At 33.9% G+C, this 19475-nt stretch overlaps 1 protein-coding gene across 2 annotated transcripts in view; it reads right to left on the bottom strand.

The window, feature by feature from the left end:
- Positions 1–1572: 1572 nt before the first annotated feature.
- Positions 1573–19475, bottom strand: part of CDK17 (cyclin dependent kinase 17) — a 110020-nt gene continuing 92117 nt past the window's right edge. The window contains exons 6-17 of one of the 2 annotated variants that reach the window (XM_055576758.1): positions 18560–18616; positions 17504–17618; positions 16657–16751; positions 16265–16327; positions 13835–13958; positions 11961–12081; positions 9501–9598; positions 8913–9018; positions 6513–6555; positions 5205–5295; positions 3838–3915; positions 1573–3317 (exon numbers count right to left, since the gene is read on the bottom strand). In XM_055576758.1, coding sequence (XP_055432733.1) covers positions 3280–3317; positions 3838–3915; positions 5205–5295; positions 6513–6555; positions 8913–9018; positions 9501–9598; positions 11961–12081; positions 13835–13958; positions 16265–16327; positions 16657–16751; positions 17504–17618; positions 18560–18616 — 1029 coding nt within the window. In that variant the 3' untranslated portion in view covers positions 1573–3279. Of the gene's footprint in view, positions 3668–3837; positions 3916–5204; positions 5296–6512; positions 6556–8912; positions 9019–9500; positions 9599–11960; positions 12082–13834; positions 13959–16264; positions 16328–16656; positions 16752–17503; positions 17619–18559; positions 18617–19475 lie in introns of both variants that reach the window. The other variant, XM_055576751.1, reaches the window with a different exon arrangement.

The following is a 19475-nucleotide window of genomic DNA, read 5'->3' as shown; positions in this document are numbered from 1 at the left end:
CATAACACTCTAGACAATATAAAGAACTCCTACAATTCAACAACAAAAAGACATACAACCAAACTTTTTAAAAGACAAAGGACTTGAAAATACGTTTCTCTAAAGCAGATAATGGTCGGTAACACACGAAAAGGTGCTTAACACCCTCAAGTCCTTAGGGAAATCAAAACCACAATGAGACACCACTTCAAAGTTATTAGAATGAATATAATGGGAAAAAAGAAGCAAGGATGAGGAGAAATTGGACCTCATGCATTACTACTAAAAAATGTAATATGGTGTGGGTACTGTAGAAAACAGTTCGGTGGTTTCTGAAAAAGTTAAGGATTAAATTACCAACTGACCCAACAATTCTACTCCTGGTATATGAACCCAAAGAATTTGAAAAGGCTCAAACAGATGCTTGTATACCAATGTTCATAGCAACATTATTCACAACAGCCAAAAATGGGAAAAAAAAAAAAAAACATGTCTATCAACAGATGAATGGATAAGCAAATTATCCATATTTTGCCTGGATATACAGATAAATGGATAAGCAAATGTTGTAGAGTCACACAACAATGTTACTCAGCCATGAAAACAAATGAAGTTCTGACACATGCTACAATATGGATGAACCTTGAAAACATTATGTTAAGTGAAATAAGCCAGAGACAAAAAAACAAGTGTGATACGATTAAATATGTAGTTTTTGTCTCGATGAATTTGCTTATTCTAGGTAAGAGATTATCCAAAGGATGAGGGAAGAAGAAAACATGGTGGTGTGTGAGGGGCGGGGTGGAGATTATAATGGCTACAAAGTTTCTGTTGTTTGGAGTGATGAAAGATCCTGGAAATAGACAGGTAACTGCTTTACAACACTGTGAACATAATACTTAATGCCACTAAATTGTATGCTTACAAAGGGTTAAAATGGTAAATTTTATGTTACATGTATTTTACCACAATTTTAAAAAACAGTAAACACACACACACACACACACACACACACACACACACACACACACACACACACCACATGAACTGTCTTGGGTCAAAAAGATTGTAACATGTTAACAACATCACTTGGAAGGAAAAAAAAAAGGCATCCCCTCTTACCTTTAAGAACCTTGTCAGTTTAAGACGAATCATCTGTTCAAGGTTCACAATTTGAGCTTCAGTTCTCTTCACTGCAAAGTTTTCAGAATCTGAATGATGCTCAAGTATCAAAAACAGAAAATCAAATTCCTTAATAAAATGAAGGAACATCCGTAGTTTTTCCTAGGAAGAGCAATTTTATATAACTGTTGGATACAATTCTTCACCTTTTATATGCAAGAATGAAACATAAGGATAACTGTCAAATTTTCAAAAAATCAAATAGATAACCTATGAAATGAAAAATCTGACAATTAAAAGTGCTATCTTGTAAAATTACAGTAAAGATTAGTAAATGAATGGCCAGCACAATTATAAATTAATTGCTACTGGCACAGAGACACTTCTTCATCTTGAGACACATAAAAGAAAATGGTCCCATTCTGCACAGCCTTCTTCCCCAAGAAAGAACCGTGACTCAACAAAACCACATTTTAACAACATGAAGATTTTGTTATTATAAATTTTGAAACAAAATGGAGGAATTTTCACATAATATTTATAACCTTCAAAGTACAATATTAATACATGTCTGTCAGTTAGAAATAACAGCAGTTTGTTAGGCTACAGAGTTTAACATAAAACCAATTTACAAATGTGAAAAGCAGTAGTGGTCCAATATTCACCATTACACATGAATCTGTTTCTTCCAGAAATTTTTTTAAAAATTAAAACTTCAGTATCATGAAATATTAAAATAACACCCCAAACATGCCACAATCACTATTCACAAATAAAGTTAAAATGAAACATACAAAAATTCACTTAATACTGTTAAATAACAATAAACTACAAGATTTCCTGAACAGAAATGGTAGGACCCTGAATGTTTTACAGTGAATGTCAGGAAAATGAATTAAGTTATGACTCTTTTCATGATATATAAGCCCCAAATTTACATGACCATTTCAAAATATAGCAGTTAAGATTTGCAGTTGGTAAGGATGCACTAAACAAATAGTCCTTAAAAGTGAACACAAATGCTTAAAACACTGTTACCAACATCAAGGTGTATTTATGATATTCAAAAAGATGCATATTTAAAACTGTAATATTTACTATCTCTGGTAAACAGATAATACCTAGAATGCTTTAAAACAATCTTCCAAGTTCTCATTTCTCTCATTTGTTATTTATCATGGCTCATTTCAAACACATATTACATCTTTCAGCTGATTCCAAGTGAATGCTATTAAAACACACACACATACACATCTCTCAAATGAAATAAATTGTTCCCCATTAAAGAATCATCCAATCTAATTTTTAAAAGAATTGTATTTAAGACAAATAAACAAAACAAGATCCCTCATGTTTGACTGGACTTGTATGGTTTAACTAAATTAAAGCACAATGTAAAACAGGTTAAGTGTATTAGTATACAAATATCCAATAATATGCAGTAAATATTTCTAAAATGAGGAAAGGTAAAAATAAATAATTGTGGTACTTTAATTTACTGGTATGTAATTCGAGATCCCCAAAGTGTCAGGTATTCACTTGCTTGAATCAACTTCTGCATCACATGCTTTCCTAAACATAATGTGCTTATTGATTTCTTAGCTACTCTATTTGCCAATGTTCAATAAAAAATTATATAGCATGAATGTAAGAGTGTTCAAGTTGGCTCACTTATTTTACTGTTAAGCAAAGCTAAATTTACATTCCAGGAAACAATGCAGTTTAATTTTAAAAACAAACAAAAAATGCAGCAGTAAAACAATTTATGAGGAGAAACAGATGCATTCACATATAATAAAGCCACTGCAACTTCTTCAGGCATCAACTTGTGTTAAATAAACAGACAGTAGTTATTTAGCAGCAATGATTCCGCAATAAATAATGCACTGTGTTTCTCAGTCCTGCACAAAAATTGCAGCTATAGTTACATCAACAGCTGTAACCTACTGGCTCTAATGGCAGAGAAGACCTTAAAACCAACTGTACAAAAAAATTGTCACACTGTGACAACAAATATAAAAACAATTTGTAGGTCTGAAATAAAAAGACTCCACTGTGAAGAGGACAGTGTAGACAAACGAAGATTCCAAGTCCACCAAAAGAAATAATTGCCTTCAGATATGAGTCCTTGATTGGTAAGAAAGGCTGGGGGCTGGGCTTGAAACCATGTTATCAGACTTAAAAGAGCATGCTCTGTCTTCTGTTCTTCGCATGTCCTAAAATATAAAGTCATTTTATGAGGCAGTTCAAGGTTCAGTTTTATCCCACATACAGTATTTGGTGACTCTATGAAGCTAATGTTCCCACCAGCAAAAGCTAATTCCATGGTAAGAGTGATCAGCTCTGTCTTAAAGGACCCTCTTGTTGATGGGGTCAGTCTACAGCTTCTATGCTTCGAAGTGATGAACCTGATGACTAGGGGAGCACAGATGTGTCTTCTGCCTCAGGTGCCAGGGGTGGCGTGTCAGTGATCAAGCCAGGTCACTTGTAAGAGGTCTCTGTGCCATCTGCAGCTTTCAGGATCCCTGATTGGACTGAGTCAGATTCTCTCTGAAGAATTACTGAGCTGCCCACATCATAGAGAAAAGTGAGTATGTGCAATGCTAAACATACACCGTTGTGGAATGCACTGTACATTGGTTTTTACATAATTTTACTGATCAATTTATAAACCAAAAACTTGGTTCCACACAATATTTCATGAACGACATGTGAAATGGTTTATGACAAACACACCTGTCTCTGGATAAGAAGAATTTCGAAAACCGGGGTCCTTTTGCAATTGAATCTCTTTCAAACTGAATATTGATACACCTAAAATGCATAGACAAAAAAATAGCAGATGAAAGCCTATCATTAAAGCAAATATAATCCAACTAGACACAAAACATCTAAATTATATACTGAGTGAATGTGAAACATTTATACTACATTTACAAGGTTAGAGCCCCACTGAAGTATTTCTCTTTTGTTCCAAGGTTTTGAGAAGAAAACCAAGCCAAATAATCTCCCCTCAGAACCTTTCTCCTCCAATCTGGCTTTAAATCAGGCTGTGTGTGTGTGTTTCTCTGAGGAGAATGTACACTGTTTATTTCTAGGGCTTACTGAGGTTGGGAGACTTCATCAAAATGTATTACTCAGTTTTATTCTATCCTTTATCCATTTGTCTTATGATGGCAGTGAAGGTCCAATCCTCAAACTATCTTGAGAATTTTACAGAAAAACAAGAAATAGGTTTGTGCACCTTTCCTGCAACTCAAACTTTAAAACTTGATATTATTAGTAATAATGAAATGTACATAGCATCTTAAAAAATACTTGTAATTCATCTTTCTCATTTCCATCTCTGCCACAGAGGTAGTCTTTCATTATAAAATATCCTTTAAGTTCTAAGTGAAAAGTCATGAGGAGTCTTGATTCCAATTAGAAAACCATTGTCTAGTAAATGAAAATGGGAAATTAATGAAAGCTTTTGGTAGCTCATTTCCAAAATATTCTCTTAATTCCCCACTCACCTTGCTCAGTTTTAAAGTAAAATATTGGGGTAATTTTTAAGAATGTTCTGAGTAAAATCAAGCAGTTACCTCAGGCATAAGAAATCAGCTATTTTAATGACAATATGCTCACCTCTGTCATGGGGATAGTTAAGTCAGAGTGAACACAGTTAAGGAAAACCATCTTCATGTCTTAAAAAGGAAATTTACTTTCATGAGAAAACTAATGTTTTGGCTGTGTTTCATTACGACTTGCTTGAAATCCATTTTTAACAACTCTGAATAAAAAGTAATTTAGATTGGGCCTAATGACAATGTCTATCATTGGATGGCATTTTCCAGCTTAAGTCCAGTAAGACTAATGACCCACATAGAAGTGCTACTGATTTCTTAAGAGTCGTAGCAACATGCTCAGTGTTAAAAGAAATAAATTAAAACAGGTAAATAAGACATATGCCTCCCTTCAAGGATTTCTGATCTAATTACAAAAAGACCAGAATTTTAGGCTTAAAAAGCAATAGTCCCTTCCTAAACTCCTAATTCACCCCAGTCTCCAAACCTGGATAAAAATAATGGGGATGGAAGGACACACTCTAGAATTTCTCTTACTTTCAGGTAAAGCATGTATTCTTGGTCCCAGACTTCGAAAGTACACATGTTTCATGGCCTCTTCTGCTGAAACCCTTTTCTTAGATTCATACTGTGAAAAACCAAAAAAGCGGCTTCATTAATTTTTTTCTCTAAATACTGGAAAAAGCATGTGTGAGGGGTAGGGGACACACACATAAATTAGCATTTAAATGTTTAGAGCTACCGTTAGCTTGATTACTTAATACTTAATAAAAATTACTTATTTTTAAGAACCAATTTACTATGCTCTAAATTGAGTTACTACTGAGCTTATGTAGCAATGATCCCAACTACAAATTTCCAAAACAAACCTGGATCTTAACTAAAGATTAAGATTTCTTATATTTTCTGAAGTGATGGGGAAAAAAGCAAAATATCTGACCTATGGTGTTACTTTTCTTCATGAACAACAAAGGATTATTAGAATGTAACTAATACCTTTAAGAAAGATATTATTAAATTATCTATTCAATACCCATTTCCCCTTCTTCCTTCATGAGATAATGTAGATTTAAGGCATTCATGCTTCCAACTCTGACATAAGAATCATGACTGTTCTAAGTTAGGCTAATTATGGCAATCCAGCTCCCCAATTCTCAGCCTCTCTTACAATCAACATTCTAGCTATATGAAGATTTCGGAGACATAGGAAGAAGTCTTTAGAGGGGTTTTGGAAAAGCCTTTGCTTTGCAGATACAAGAGGACTAATGTGACTGACACACTCTTATCTTCTCTGTCGTTTCTGCTCTGAATGCAGATATGGATGGATTTGGAGGTACAACAGCCTATAGAGCGTAGGTATAAGGAAAAAAGAAAGCGAACATAAGAAAACATGAACTGCAGAGAACATGGCCTTGACACAGTTGATCATTGCCAGCAGCTAACTATCTCAGTGAAGGGAATATGCTATGCACATTTTTTTATGTTTTTTTTTCTGTTTCTACATAGTCTGGTGGAGAATCACCAAGAAAGTCGACGGACAACAACAGCAATTAGCAACTATCTCTTTGGCTTCTATGATCGTCAATAATCACCAAAAATAAGCTTTTAAAAAAAAATATTCCCTTCACCTCAGACTGTTCTTGTTCTGGGTTACAAGGAGAGACCCAGACACACTAGGAGAAACCATATTTTTTCACCTAAGCACATGCCTTAAGCATGCTAGATACTAGCATAAATAATCTTATTTATGAGAGGGATATTACTGATCCCATTCTATAGATGAAAAAACTAAGGCTCAGAGAAGTTACCATACCATTTAATGACTATAAAAAAGATGTAACTTACCTGAAGAAATTTTGTTATCAACTCAATTCCTTCAGAGTCTAACCTAAAAACAAGGAAGGACAAGTAACAATTTATTTATTAATCTTAGCTGATAGCAACTTTCTAAATAAAACTATTTTCCAAGTGTTTTCATCTGCTAAATTCAACTGCCCTAAAATAGCACACTTTGCTGCTTTTCAAACAGATTCAAATATGTTTTATCCTTAAGATTTATCGTGCCACTTGTTTAAGAAGAAATCACAAGTAACTGGGCATCAACTCAAAATTTCAATATTCAAGAGGAAATTAGATTACTAAAATGATAGAATTTTTAAAAATCACTATTTTATCTCTAAACAAAATAACCTGTATTATTGAAAAAAACTTTAGTAAACTAGATCTGTTTTCACAGTGTTCTAGTGAAGGCAAGAGTACAACAGCATCATTTCGTATTATACAGGTGAAAACACAAAAGTAAAAGACCTCCAAATTTATCACTGTGGTTCAAGATAAACAGAGATGAATCACTCAACAAATTTTTACAGGACAATATGCTAAAGATTGGGTACTAGAAGCTATAAAGTTCAATTTAAATATGCCTCAATAATTTCATAAAACTTTATTTAAAAGGGATACAAAACCAATGACATAATCAATAAAGACAAAAAATTGTAAGGATGGAATTAATAAAACAGGAGTAGAGGATTTAGGGGTTATCTTAAAGAGATAACTTCTTGATCAGAAGTCACAAGTCACAAATTCTATCATGCACTGATATTCACTGGCAAAAAGCACAATTACGGAAACTGCCTCCTCTCCCTCCCATCTTAAGTGCTCTTAGTAGGAACTGTGGATGCTGTGGCCTAGAGATTCTCCAGAGTCTCCTAATCCTTTGCAGTCTGACATTCTGACAAACACTCGGAACTCTGTGGCTACAAATAAAGTGGAAGTTGCTCAGTCGTGTCCGACTCTGTGACCGCATGGACTATACAGTCCATGGAATTCTCCAGGCCAGAATACTGAAGTGGGTAGCCTTTCCCTTCTCCAGGGGATCTTCCCGACCCAGGAATTGAACCAGGGTCACCTGCACTGCAGGCGGATTCTTTACCAACTGAGTTATCAGGCTACAGATAAGGTAGGTGCTAAGCTCATGAAGAATCTGCTTTAAAGAGCTGCAAATTTTTACCCTGGACATTACAACAGCAAGCAATATATATATGACAAAAATAGGATTTATGCTTTTATGCTAAAAGTCTAACACGTTATATTATTCTTCCTTCTTAGGAAGTCTACTTAGAATGTTACCAGTTAGTTTAGTGACAAGGCTATCAAATCACATAAACATTTTCAAAATAATTTTGGCACCAGAATGATCTTACTAATCGTCCCTATCTTGAGAATAAATGGAACTAGAGTGAGTATGTTATGTTGTGAGCAATGTGAATGGCTTTTGATTAAAACAGATATTTGCCTAATTTGGTATCTTGGTGCCCTTTTCACATCTATTTTTTTCTTAAGGAAAGATGAAAAAATACAAAGGGGGTTAGTGATTCTAACGTTACTTACAGAAATGTAATACATTCCATAAGTAAAAACATTCTCACTCAAATTTAAATGGGAGTCTTAGATGGATCTGAGGTAGGTCTGTAATTGGATGGGCAACATATAGGATATGAAGGGTCAGAAAGTTCATATTCTTCAAATACAAATTATCATTAACACTGGCCAAAATTATGTTGGGTCATCCTGTATAAGAGCCAAGATTTTGCCTATAACATTCCTAAGTAAACACAGAATGTGTGTGCTCAGTTGTGTCCAACACTTTGTGACCCCATGGTCTTTGTAGCCTGCCAGGCTCCTCTGTCCATAGGATTTCCAAGGTAAGAATACTGGAGTGGGTTGCCACTTCCTCCTCCAGGGGATCTTTCTGACCCTGAGACTGAAACCCGTGTCTCTTACATCTCCTGCAATGGCAGGTGGATTCCTTACCACTACACCACCTGGGAAGCCCAAAATATAGAATAATTGTATAAAAAAAATAAATTTCATCATGGTCTTCACAGTTCTGAATAGGGCATATATCAATGTTTTCCTTCTGGGAAAAGGAACAACCTACATAAACCCTAGAATTATATAATATATATATATTCTATGCTCTTTTTATTTATAGTTCAATTCTGTGGACTTACATAGTTTGGTGATTCTTGGTCACTGAATTATAAAATTAATTTGACATAGGAAGAAATTAAATTCTAAAATATTTAAGAATTGTGTACGTATATCAAGTATTTTTCCTGAATCCTTACCATGACAAATGGTTCAAGAGACTAAAAAGAAAAACAAAAGAGAGAGAGAGACTAAAAAGAATTTAAAAAAAAATAGTGTGTTCCCACCTTCACGTAAAGAGAGAAAAAAAAATACCTGGGTGCGTGGTTAATTAGAGGCTGTGGTTTATATTTTGGAAAGTTGTAGTTCTTGAACTCATCATTTGAAGAAACACCTGGCCAATTTTCCTGAGATGGAGTTCCTGAATTTAAAAATATATATACTTATATAGAAATTTTTATACAGGCAAATATATATAGGCAGAACAAAAGTGTCTTAAATAACAATTTATATTTAGTAGATAATCTGTTTCAACTAAAATTAGAATGACACAAACAGTAAACATACAGACTTTTTTTTCAGACTAAGCAAAGATTCCACAAAAATGATGCCTAATTGACATCTAAGCTAAAATATTTCCTAATAATGTGCTAAAAGTCAATTTTCAATAATATTTCTCTTCTGTTTTTTCATAGAATCATTATTGCACAGGTAGAAATCAGTAAATAAAAAGCAGAAGTTATCTAGAAGGATCTTTATCTTAACATGCAAATTATAATTCTTATAACAGCTATTTATGTTAGTCTCAGTATCAAATTTATAAATATATATTTGAAAGATGTAGTCATATCCAGCTACTCAATTACAGGTAACAAATCACTGAGAAGAGAGTTCTTCTGTTACCTAGCAGTCGGAAAATTAAGTGCAGTTCATCTTCCACAGTTGATCCTGGAAACAGAGGTCTTCCAGAAGCCATTTCAAAGAAAATGCAACCAACACCCCTATAAAATATACCATAAAAAAAAAGATGAGTAATCCATTTATATATTATTAAGCACAAGAGTCTTTTCCCTAAGGCTGCCTCTCTGGAGAATTTTGTACTAGCCTGCTAGAAAATCTGCAGATTTCTTTCAGATATAACTAAACTAACTTGTTAACATTTAGCTTATCATCTTCCATACTTCTATATCCATTTTCCCCACTTAAAATGTCCAGCCCTCTATCTACATGATCCCTGAAGAATACCACTAACCATAGCTAATAGTGATTTAATGCCTACTATGTGTTAGGCAGTGGTGGTCAGCAGAGAAAGGGAAAAACAAATGATTCAAGATGTTTTTATGTAGGAAGCAGAGACACAGCTCATAGATGTGGGGTAAAGTGAGTGAGAGTGAGTAAGACATAGAGAAATAGAGAGAGAATGTGTTAAGAGAAGGAAGAGAAATGGATAGAGGCTCACTAAATAGATACTGTCTTCACCTGTGTGAAGACATGAGTTTAAGATAGGAGTCCTTGCTTTAAAGACTCACAACCTAGCAATTACATATATATATGTGTGTGTGTGTATATATATAAATTAAAATATTATATAGAAGATTAAATAATGGAGCCACTATGGCCAACAGTATGGTAATTCATCAAAAAGTGTAAAATAGAATTGCCATATGATCTAGAAATTCCACTTCTAAGTATATAACCAAAAGAAAAGCAGTATCTCAAAGAGGTATTTGTACACTCATGTCCACAGCAGCACAACAGCCAAAACATGGTAACAACCCAACTGTCCATCAGTGCATGAATCAATAAACAAAATAACATATATGTACAATGATTACTCAGCCTTAAAAATGAAGGAAATTCTGACACATAAAAAAGTCAAGTGTCTATCTTTGCCAGGGGTAAACCTTGATGACATTTATGCTAAGTAAAATAAACCAGTCACAACAAAACAAATATTATATGATTTTACCTATATGAGGTACTTAAAAAGCCAAATTCACAAACCCAGAAAAATGGTGGAGGGAAAGGGAAATGGGGAGTTACTATTTAATAAGTACAGAGTTTCAGTCTGCAAAATGAAAAGAGTTGTGGAGACTGATGATGATGGATGCACAGCACTGTGAATGTACTTAATGGTAAATCTGGCTATATATATATTCCCAAAATTTAAAGAAGCTTTAAAAAGAAATGTTTCACAATACAAATTATATAAATGTTCAACCCAAGACAACAACAAAACAAAGTATATGATTTATCACTACACAAAGAGTACTTGCAGTAAGTGTAAGCACAGTTCAAGGGAAAAAATTAGCCATGGGAGGCTAGGTTATAGTCAGGGAGGATTCATGAAAAACTATGTTTTGAAGGCCCTAGGCATAGGCCTTAGTCAGAGAAACAGTAGTCATTCAAGACAGGTGAACTGGTATGAATATAAGAGCAAAGCTGGGAAAGCCCAGGTTTATTTATGAAATATAGTTAAGTAGCCATTTGGCTAAATGGAAACATCTACGCTGAATAGTGTGAAGTAAACTGAAAAAGGAAGAGACGTTTCATGAAGATTATTAAATATCAGACTGAAGAGCGATACCTTTTTCTATAACAGGTAGTGAATGGGGAAGCAGCAAATGTGTTTGAATAAAGGAGTGTCATGATCCAAGTGCCAGGTGAGGAAGATTACTACTGTATTTCACTGTTGCAAGATCAACTTAAAGCAAGTGGGTTTTGGTGAATATTAAATGATGATAAAAATAATAATTTTGTACCAGACACTCTTCAAAGTGCTTTATATATATCAGCTCATTTGGTCTTAACATTTTTCACAGAACAGGCTTTTAAAGTAGTTATTGTTATGATTCTCATTTCCTTAAATGAGGAAACTGAGGCACAGGCCAGTAATGTCAAACAGGTTATATAGTTATAAGTGGTAAAATTGGTCTTTAAACCTAGGTGATCCTACTTGCCAGAACTCTTCATCATTGTTTATATTGTCTCTCTTTAAAATAACATCTCCTTAAAGCCAAATACCGGAGAAGGCAATGGCACCCCACTCCAGTACTTTTGCCTAGAAGATCCCATGGACGGAGGAGCCTGGTAGGCTGCAGTCCATGGGGTCGCTAGAGTCGGACACGACTGAGCGACTTCACTTTCCCTTTTCACTTTCATGCACTGCAGAAGGAAATGGCAACCCACTCCAGTGTTCTTGCCTGGAGAATCCCAGGGACGGGGAAGCCTGGTGGGCTGCCGTCTATGGGGTCGCACAGAGTTGGACACGACTGAAGTGACTTAGCAGCAAAGCCAAATACCAATCAGTATGGCTACATTCTTTCAAAATTATAAATGGCAATAACATATGCACATATTTACCACATGTCAATCTGTGTTGAGTACTCTGAGGAACCCAGAAGCACATCAGGTGGCCGGTACCAAAGTGTGACAACTTCATTTGAGTAGGTCTTTGTGGGAACTGACTTGGCTCTGGCTAGTCCTTCACAGGGAAAAGAAAACAATTAAGAAACAGCTAGAATGTATTTCCCACTTCATATGACCACAACGATTGCAGTCACATGGATGCCTGAGATGGCTACTCTATACCTTTTTGAAGCTTAACAAAATTCGTTTTATGAATTTTTGAGTGTGCATCGTCTTGGGTCAGCAAATCTTCATGTAATTAAACTAAATAATAATAATTCCACAGTCAGGGACTATGTTTCCTTTTACGAGTGAATGCACCTGGTCTCAGTATCTGGGCTAATCTAAACTTAAGATATCTTCCTTCTAGCCATGATTATGCCAAAATTACTTCCTACTTCAAGTTAAATTAATGCAAAACAGGCCAATGATATTAAGATAAACAATTTTATTTCTTACAGTTATAGGCTTATTGACTTTTAACCTGATTACAATTTTCATTTGCTGTACCAATTCTTACCAAAAAGCATGAAGTTACTGGTCCACGATCCTGTTAAGTTTTATTAATAATTCCCCTGCAGAAGTTTTTATTTAAAATCTTCTTGGAATAAACTACATTGTCGTTCTGTACTTCTTAAGTTTTACGTTATATAGTTAATATTAAAATACAATGAACCTGTCTTTGGATATTATTAGTTGCTGTAGATAACACGTGCCCTTCCTGTGCCTGTTGAATATGAAATTCACTGATTATCTAGACATAAAGGCAAGAGCTCGCAACTCTCCCTCCTGAGCCACTAGTGTAAGAGTTGCTTTTATTACCCCCATGCCTCCAAATTCTTGTCACCTAAAGAAGTAACTTTTTAAAAGATATCTGAAGAAATATCAATTTTAACATATACTTTATTTCAAACAGGAACTAATTCATCCATAGGCTGTGATTTCTGCTGTGTGTAACTATTATATCTGATTAAAATACTAAGTAAGAAAAATGTCATAGAAGAATAATTCAATACTTTGTTAAACCAGATAGTCATCCAAGTGAAACCAGAATTTTTTATTTTTTAAATCAGGCAGTATTCATAGTATTTTCATTTAGTTTAAGGGCTAAAGGATGTCACTGAAATAACGTTGACATTATTTTATTTAATTACAGATTTTATTCTACCATCCCAACTTGGTAAAATAAATTCAAAATTTTTTGATAATTAGCAAATGGGAGCAACTTTCGGATTCCGCTCCCTGATACACTGCACTGGGTTATGAGGGGAAAAGGACAGGCTTCGCGTTTGCTCTTCCTTTCCATACCACATCAAAGCAACTGCAGCTGTCGTTTCCTCAGGACCTTATTCCTCTCCCTCTGAGAGACTTCTAAACTATGGTACTTGCTCAAACAGGCTTCTGGTTCAGTTCACAATTAGATTTGCAATACTGGCATGAAATGCAATAGACGATAATTTCGTCCAAACCAAATTAACTAAATGTGACATGGTATTATTATATAAGCCATTTTCTATTATTAATGAAAATGTCTATTTATGTGAATACTTGCCTGATCACAGGAAAAGTAGAATTTTCATCTAGATCAACAACAACTTTATACCTCTGGAGATCCCCTGAAAGGGTCTCAGCACGCTTAGGGGACTAGGGACCACTTCTGAGAACCTGTGATATTTAGCATTCACTAATATAACTGACCACCAAAATTTTCAAATATCTTCCAAAAACTTCCAAACTCACATAAAAGCAATCATACAGTGTCAATACTTGTTTTTTCTTTTAAACTTAACCACCTGGAACTATCTATAAATATCTCATACATTCCGTACCAAAATCTGCTAGCTTTAATTCTCCTTTTTCATTAATGAGGAGGTTCTGTGGTTTTAAATCTCGGTGTAACACCTTTCTTCTGTGGCAATATGCCAAACCACGTAGAATTTGGTATAAAAACAGCTATGGAAACAAAAAGCAGTAATTAGTCTTACACATAATAGACATACTTTGGTGTAAGTTATGGCAAACAGAAAAGCAACTGGCCTAGAATAGTCAAACAAAAAAAAAAGAACCATCTCCTTTTCCTTACATACTTATCTAAATTTTACAATTCATTATTCTATTTGAGGCATCTTTTTTCAGTGTGAACGAATGAAACTTTCTCTTAGTAGTAATAGTTCACTTGTTACTGAAAATGATTTTAAATAAATGTACCACATAAACTTACAGGTCTACTAATTAGAGGTTTATAGTTTAATTATGAAATTCTCACAAAACAATCAATCTTCTAGCATTACCCAACCCTCCTCCCCTGAAAAAAAACTGATGTGGGACAAAGCCTTTAATGTAAGGCACTGGAGTTGGTGGCTTTATGAACATTTTGAAGTGTCAAAGAGATGGGTGCTGCACAGCTCTGGCAAATTACGTGCTATAAAAATAACCTAAAATAACCTAACCCAGCTTCTATCACCCACCTCCTGGGTACTTTACTTTCAGCACCTCCCACTCAGCCTTCAAAACCTGCTATGATTCAGAAAAGGGATTAAGCACTGTGGAGCTCTGAATGACTCTTGGGAAAAAGCAATTCCTATAAGGCTAATGGTAAACTTTTTTGTTGTGGATTTTGGTGGAAAAGAGAATATGAAAAGCAGAAGGTATTTGATTCTTTGTGGTTAACAAAAAAGAGCCTCAAGTCCACAGCATTCAGGAGTGTACCCTTGGTTTTCTTGGAAGGTGAAAAACAGCATTAGAACTTCGAGAATAAGCCAAGGCAGCAGGTGAACAGTGGGCCAGAAGAAACTGTAATTAGCAGAGCTTCTATACTCTACGAATTTGTGTTTTGAAAACTCTTAAATTACTACTTCCAAATATTCTCATTACTTTTTATGTTTAACAGAGAATAAAATACTTTTCAACTTAATTCTGGCATGCAGACCTGGCTTAAGACAAATAAACTTCTCAAATCTGTCAAATTATGATAATTAAGGACAACTTTATTTACAAATTACTGATAGGACTGCAGGAAAAACAACATAAAAGCCATAAGCAGAAGTAAACACAAATGAGATTCACTACACCTTGCCAAATAAAACATAAAATATGATGAGAACAATTCTCACAGAAAATACATGGAAAAGAGACTTAAAACTTAAAGCCCTATTCTAAAATTCCTAGCAATGTGTTATATCCATATATTTTGAACTACTTTTTAGTAAAAGAAACTGGCTCTCCTTTATACCAAACTTAACTATTTATTTTTTTTTGATGTTTTTTTTTTTACTTTTATTTTATTTTTAAACTTTACAACATTGTAAGTATCTTAAATTTAAAAGTTAGTATCTATAGAACTGGAACTGTCGCAAAACCACAGCTAGGACAACCTATTTCCAGAACAGTCTCATGAACCATAGAGTGAGTTCGGATAAACAGATCTTTGCTAAATTTGGAGTAAATCCAGTCAAAGAAACCTACTGTAAGAACACAACTGTATCAAGGGTTTTTACTTGATCTTACTTCTACTTTTGGGCTTTATCTGGCACAAAGTTTATGTCAAACTTGTCTATCATTACTTGCATCTTTGCCTATTTTTCAGGTAAGAAAACATAATTATTTTACTTTCCCTCCTAATAGTGCAGAATGGTATTTCCAGCCTAGTATTCATAATACCTATGTAGCTTCCTGACCTTACTCACTAATTAGTACCTTCAAAAGTTGTTTTATAATTAAATACCATTCTAAACATGAGGACTTTGCCATTTAAAGGAGGCCCTTTGCAAAATGCACTGTATAATTTTCATTTACCTTAAACATTTGGATTCTGATAAAACAGGCTTGTTGTTTTCTTTCTAAGCAGAATACACCTGTAAATGTTCTATATATATCCAAAAGAACCAATAATACTGTGAAAGGAAATGTCAGAAGACTTTTCTGTTTTGAAGCAGAATAAGGTTAAAAGTTTATTGAAGGGCTAAGCAAGGAAAACAGGTGGCTCCTACTCAAAAACCTCAAATTCCTCCGAAGTACTTATTAAAACTTTTAAAATGAAGTAGTTCTACAAAAAAGGTCTGATTCTAGGAAATACTACAGTACAGCAAACAGAAATTCTGAGTAAATGTGTTCAGACAACAACAGCCTATGTAAAATGCATAACAAAAAATTCCGAAGCAGAATAGTTATGAGACTGGCGTATTTCATTATGTAATGCAGTTTGTCTCTGCTTAAGTGTTTGTCTCTAAACAAAATTTTAAACGACACAGTAAGCATACCTTTACGTTGTGCATACTCATGATGTTTCCACAGTCATCCATGTACTGTTTTAGATCTTTATCCTGAAAAAATAGAGCACTATGTGATACATAGTTTTCAAAAGGCATGACATTTACTTATTTAGTTTTTAAAAATAAGTTTGCTTTTTAAAATTGAAGTATAGTTGCTTTTCAATGTTGTATTAGTTTCTGGTATACAGAAAAGTGATTCAGTTATACATAGATATTATTGTTTTTTAAAAAAAATTAGTTGTTTTTTGAAGAAAGATACAGAATGTACCACACATAATTAAATGCTAATAATAAGAATGTCCCTGGGGCTGTTAAAAAAATCCAATCTGTGATGTTTTATTATAGCAAAATTAAATACTGAAGTTTTATGAAATGCTTACCAGATACTCAAAGACCAGAGTCAAAGATTTATCTGTATGAACAATGTCATGTAAGGTTACTATATTTGCATGTTTTAGATCCTTTAATAGTGAAACTGCAAAACAGAAAAGAAAGCCAATTATTTAGTCTGTGGTAGCCAGTCTTTTAAAAAACCCTAAGTTTAACATATGAAGGCCCGAATTTAGGAGTCTCTTAAAACAATCCAAAGGAATTTGTAGTAGAAATTTTAAAAGAATTTTTTCTTTTCTTTTATGGTACTGGGTTTGATATTTTTCATACTTCTAAATTTTTCCCTATACTACATTAATACTCTACATAACATCTTTTTTTCGCTCAAATGTTAACTTATCCAGACTGTCCCAAGATATGTTTTCCTCTTCCAAACTGGCTTATCAGTCACCTCAAGCCGTTTTCTGGATAATCCTTTTAAAAAAATGGTACCATTATAAAAATATATTTACATCCTGAATACACTATTTATGGTCAGCTCTTCCCCCATGCACCAATATGTAACATTTCCCAATGCCAAGTATTCGTCTATGACAATGATCTTATGACTTCATACTATTTCATCATAAGCTGTATGATAATATATCTAATTCCTTTTTGTTAAATATTTTAGCTTTAGATATTGCTTCTACCCCCCAGGGCCTCATTTTATTGTATTCTTTTTCCTCAATGAGATGCCATTAGTTGTGATGGCATATTATTTTCCAGTCATGTATTATTTCCGTATCTGAGCTCTTTGTACTTACAAAAAATGAACTCTTATTACATAGCTTTGGTTTTAAAATGTTCTATATAAATTTGATAAAACATTCTGCTCACAAAAAGTACTAATTATACCTTCTCTTATTGCTGTGCAGGGTGCACCTTCTTCATGTTCCAACCGGATCTCTTTCAAGGCCACCAAATTCTCTGTCAATTTACTTCTTCCTTTATATACTGTTGCATAGGTACCCTACAAAATATATTTTGAAAGATACATGAAAGCAGCATGAGTCTATCTATATCATCAATACAAGAAAGAGCCCTACCTAAATTTCTGATTTCTAACCATGTGTTAAATTCCATCTTGCAGAGAAAACTTGACCATGACTGGTTTTGGTTTTCCTACAGCTAAGAGGACTTTCAGTTCCCTGCGCACAGCTTCCCTACTCTTACAACCCTTCAGAGTACTTCAAAAGTAAAAACATAAGGAGAATATTTAATTTAAAAGTATTGTATTAACTACAACTACAATGGTATGTGAAGATTGAGGAAATTAATTAAGCACATTAAGTGAAAACTGAAACTGTAACTAACATGTTATTAAAATTCTACCAATTTTCAGAATCTTTGAATGCTAGAGCTCTCCTTTAAAAACCAAATGTATTTTACAGATATCTTCTATCGTTGCCAAGACAGTTCTCAAACTCCCTTAAGGCCTCCCTATTAACTAATTCTATTATTTTCTTTGCACTTTATCACTCTGGGAAGCAGACCATTTCAAAACTAGTACTAGTAGCAAGATCAGGAAAACCTTGAATTCATTTAAAAAAAAATGAGCCAAGAATTTCCTTAACCTTTAAGATGTGTCTTTAGCTTTACAGATAGTATTTTGATTTTTCACAAGTTTGAACACATGGAATTTCCCATATGACAGCATAGTCACAGAGTACCAAGGAGCAAACTAAAAGATAGATGCCTATTTTGTTACCAAAAAAAGCACAATATTTTGTGCATCAACAGGTTACAATGCTATTAAAAAAATTCATTTCTTCTCACACTGATGGAATAATTTCAAGAATTGAAGGGTATTTCTTTCTAAAATTCTATTGCCTTTACAGGACAAGATACAGTCTTTTAGGTGATGAATAAGAAAAATATGTATCTTACATTTCGACATAAGTATTAACTTACCTCTCCAAGCTTTTCCAATTTGATGTAGGTTTCCATTTTTCCAAACCCAATTTCTGACTGAAAGCAAACAATTATAAATTTAGTATTCTTCAAATTTCAATTCTTCTCTGCCTCAATATCTGAAACTCTCCTGCTCTCCGAATGTTTTGGAACAGAAAAATCTGATTAAATAGTAGAACATCTGTCAAATTTTAAACTTGGAACATTTAAAGGCTCAAAAACAAAGTTCACAATTAAAACTGTAAACTCATCTTTTTTACAAACTGATTAACAGTCTGCTTTGAAAAATTTCTGTTCTACTTTAAGACTCTGAAATTTTAAGATATCACAGGCATTTTAGGATACAAAAGGATTTTATAAAAGATAACTACATGATTTAACAAATCACAAAATAAACAATTTTCCTACATATTTTCCTTCATCAATCTTTTGTTTTCCCTAGGAAGGCCTGCAAACAAAACACTATTTCAGGTTTTCCCATCGAAATATAATAAGAAAGATAACCACATGCCATACTCTATGATGAGTCAGGAAATGCTAACACAGAAGAAGTATAAGTCTAAATCAGTCTCCTCCATCACCCACAAAAAAGTGAGTTCTGAAAAGCATTCTTTTAAAAAACCTTGAGCTTGACTATTTTGAATGGAGTCGATAAATGAGGTAGATGGAATAGTCAAATATGCAATGGGAACTCAGTATTTAAAAAGTAATTAAAAAAAAAACACTGAACACAAAAGATTTAGGGGAAAAAACAAAATGATAAAAATTTAGAGACTGAGAGAGCAGAGATAGGGGAAAAAAGTTAAAAAGAAGAGAATAAGAATTTTCTTAAATTCCTTTCTAGTACCCCTTATGTAGATGGTGGAAAGGGCAACAGTAATCTAAAACTTCACTTCTCAGAGATACTAATGCCCTT

Source organism: Bubalus kerabau, chromosome 1, assembly GCF_029407905.1.
Source record: "Bubalus kerabau isolate K-KA32 ecotype Philippines breed swamp buffalo chromosome 1, PCC_UOA_SB_1v2, whole genome shotgun sequence".
NCBI classification, from domain to species: Eukaryota; Metazoa; Chordata; class Mammalia; order Artiodactyla; family Bovidae; genus Bubalus; species Bubalus kerabau.
The sequence above is the reverse complement of the archived record's forward strand: the minus strand, read 5'-3'. Positions and strand labels throughout refer to the sequence as shown.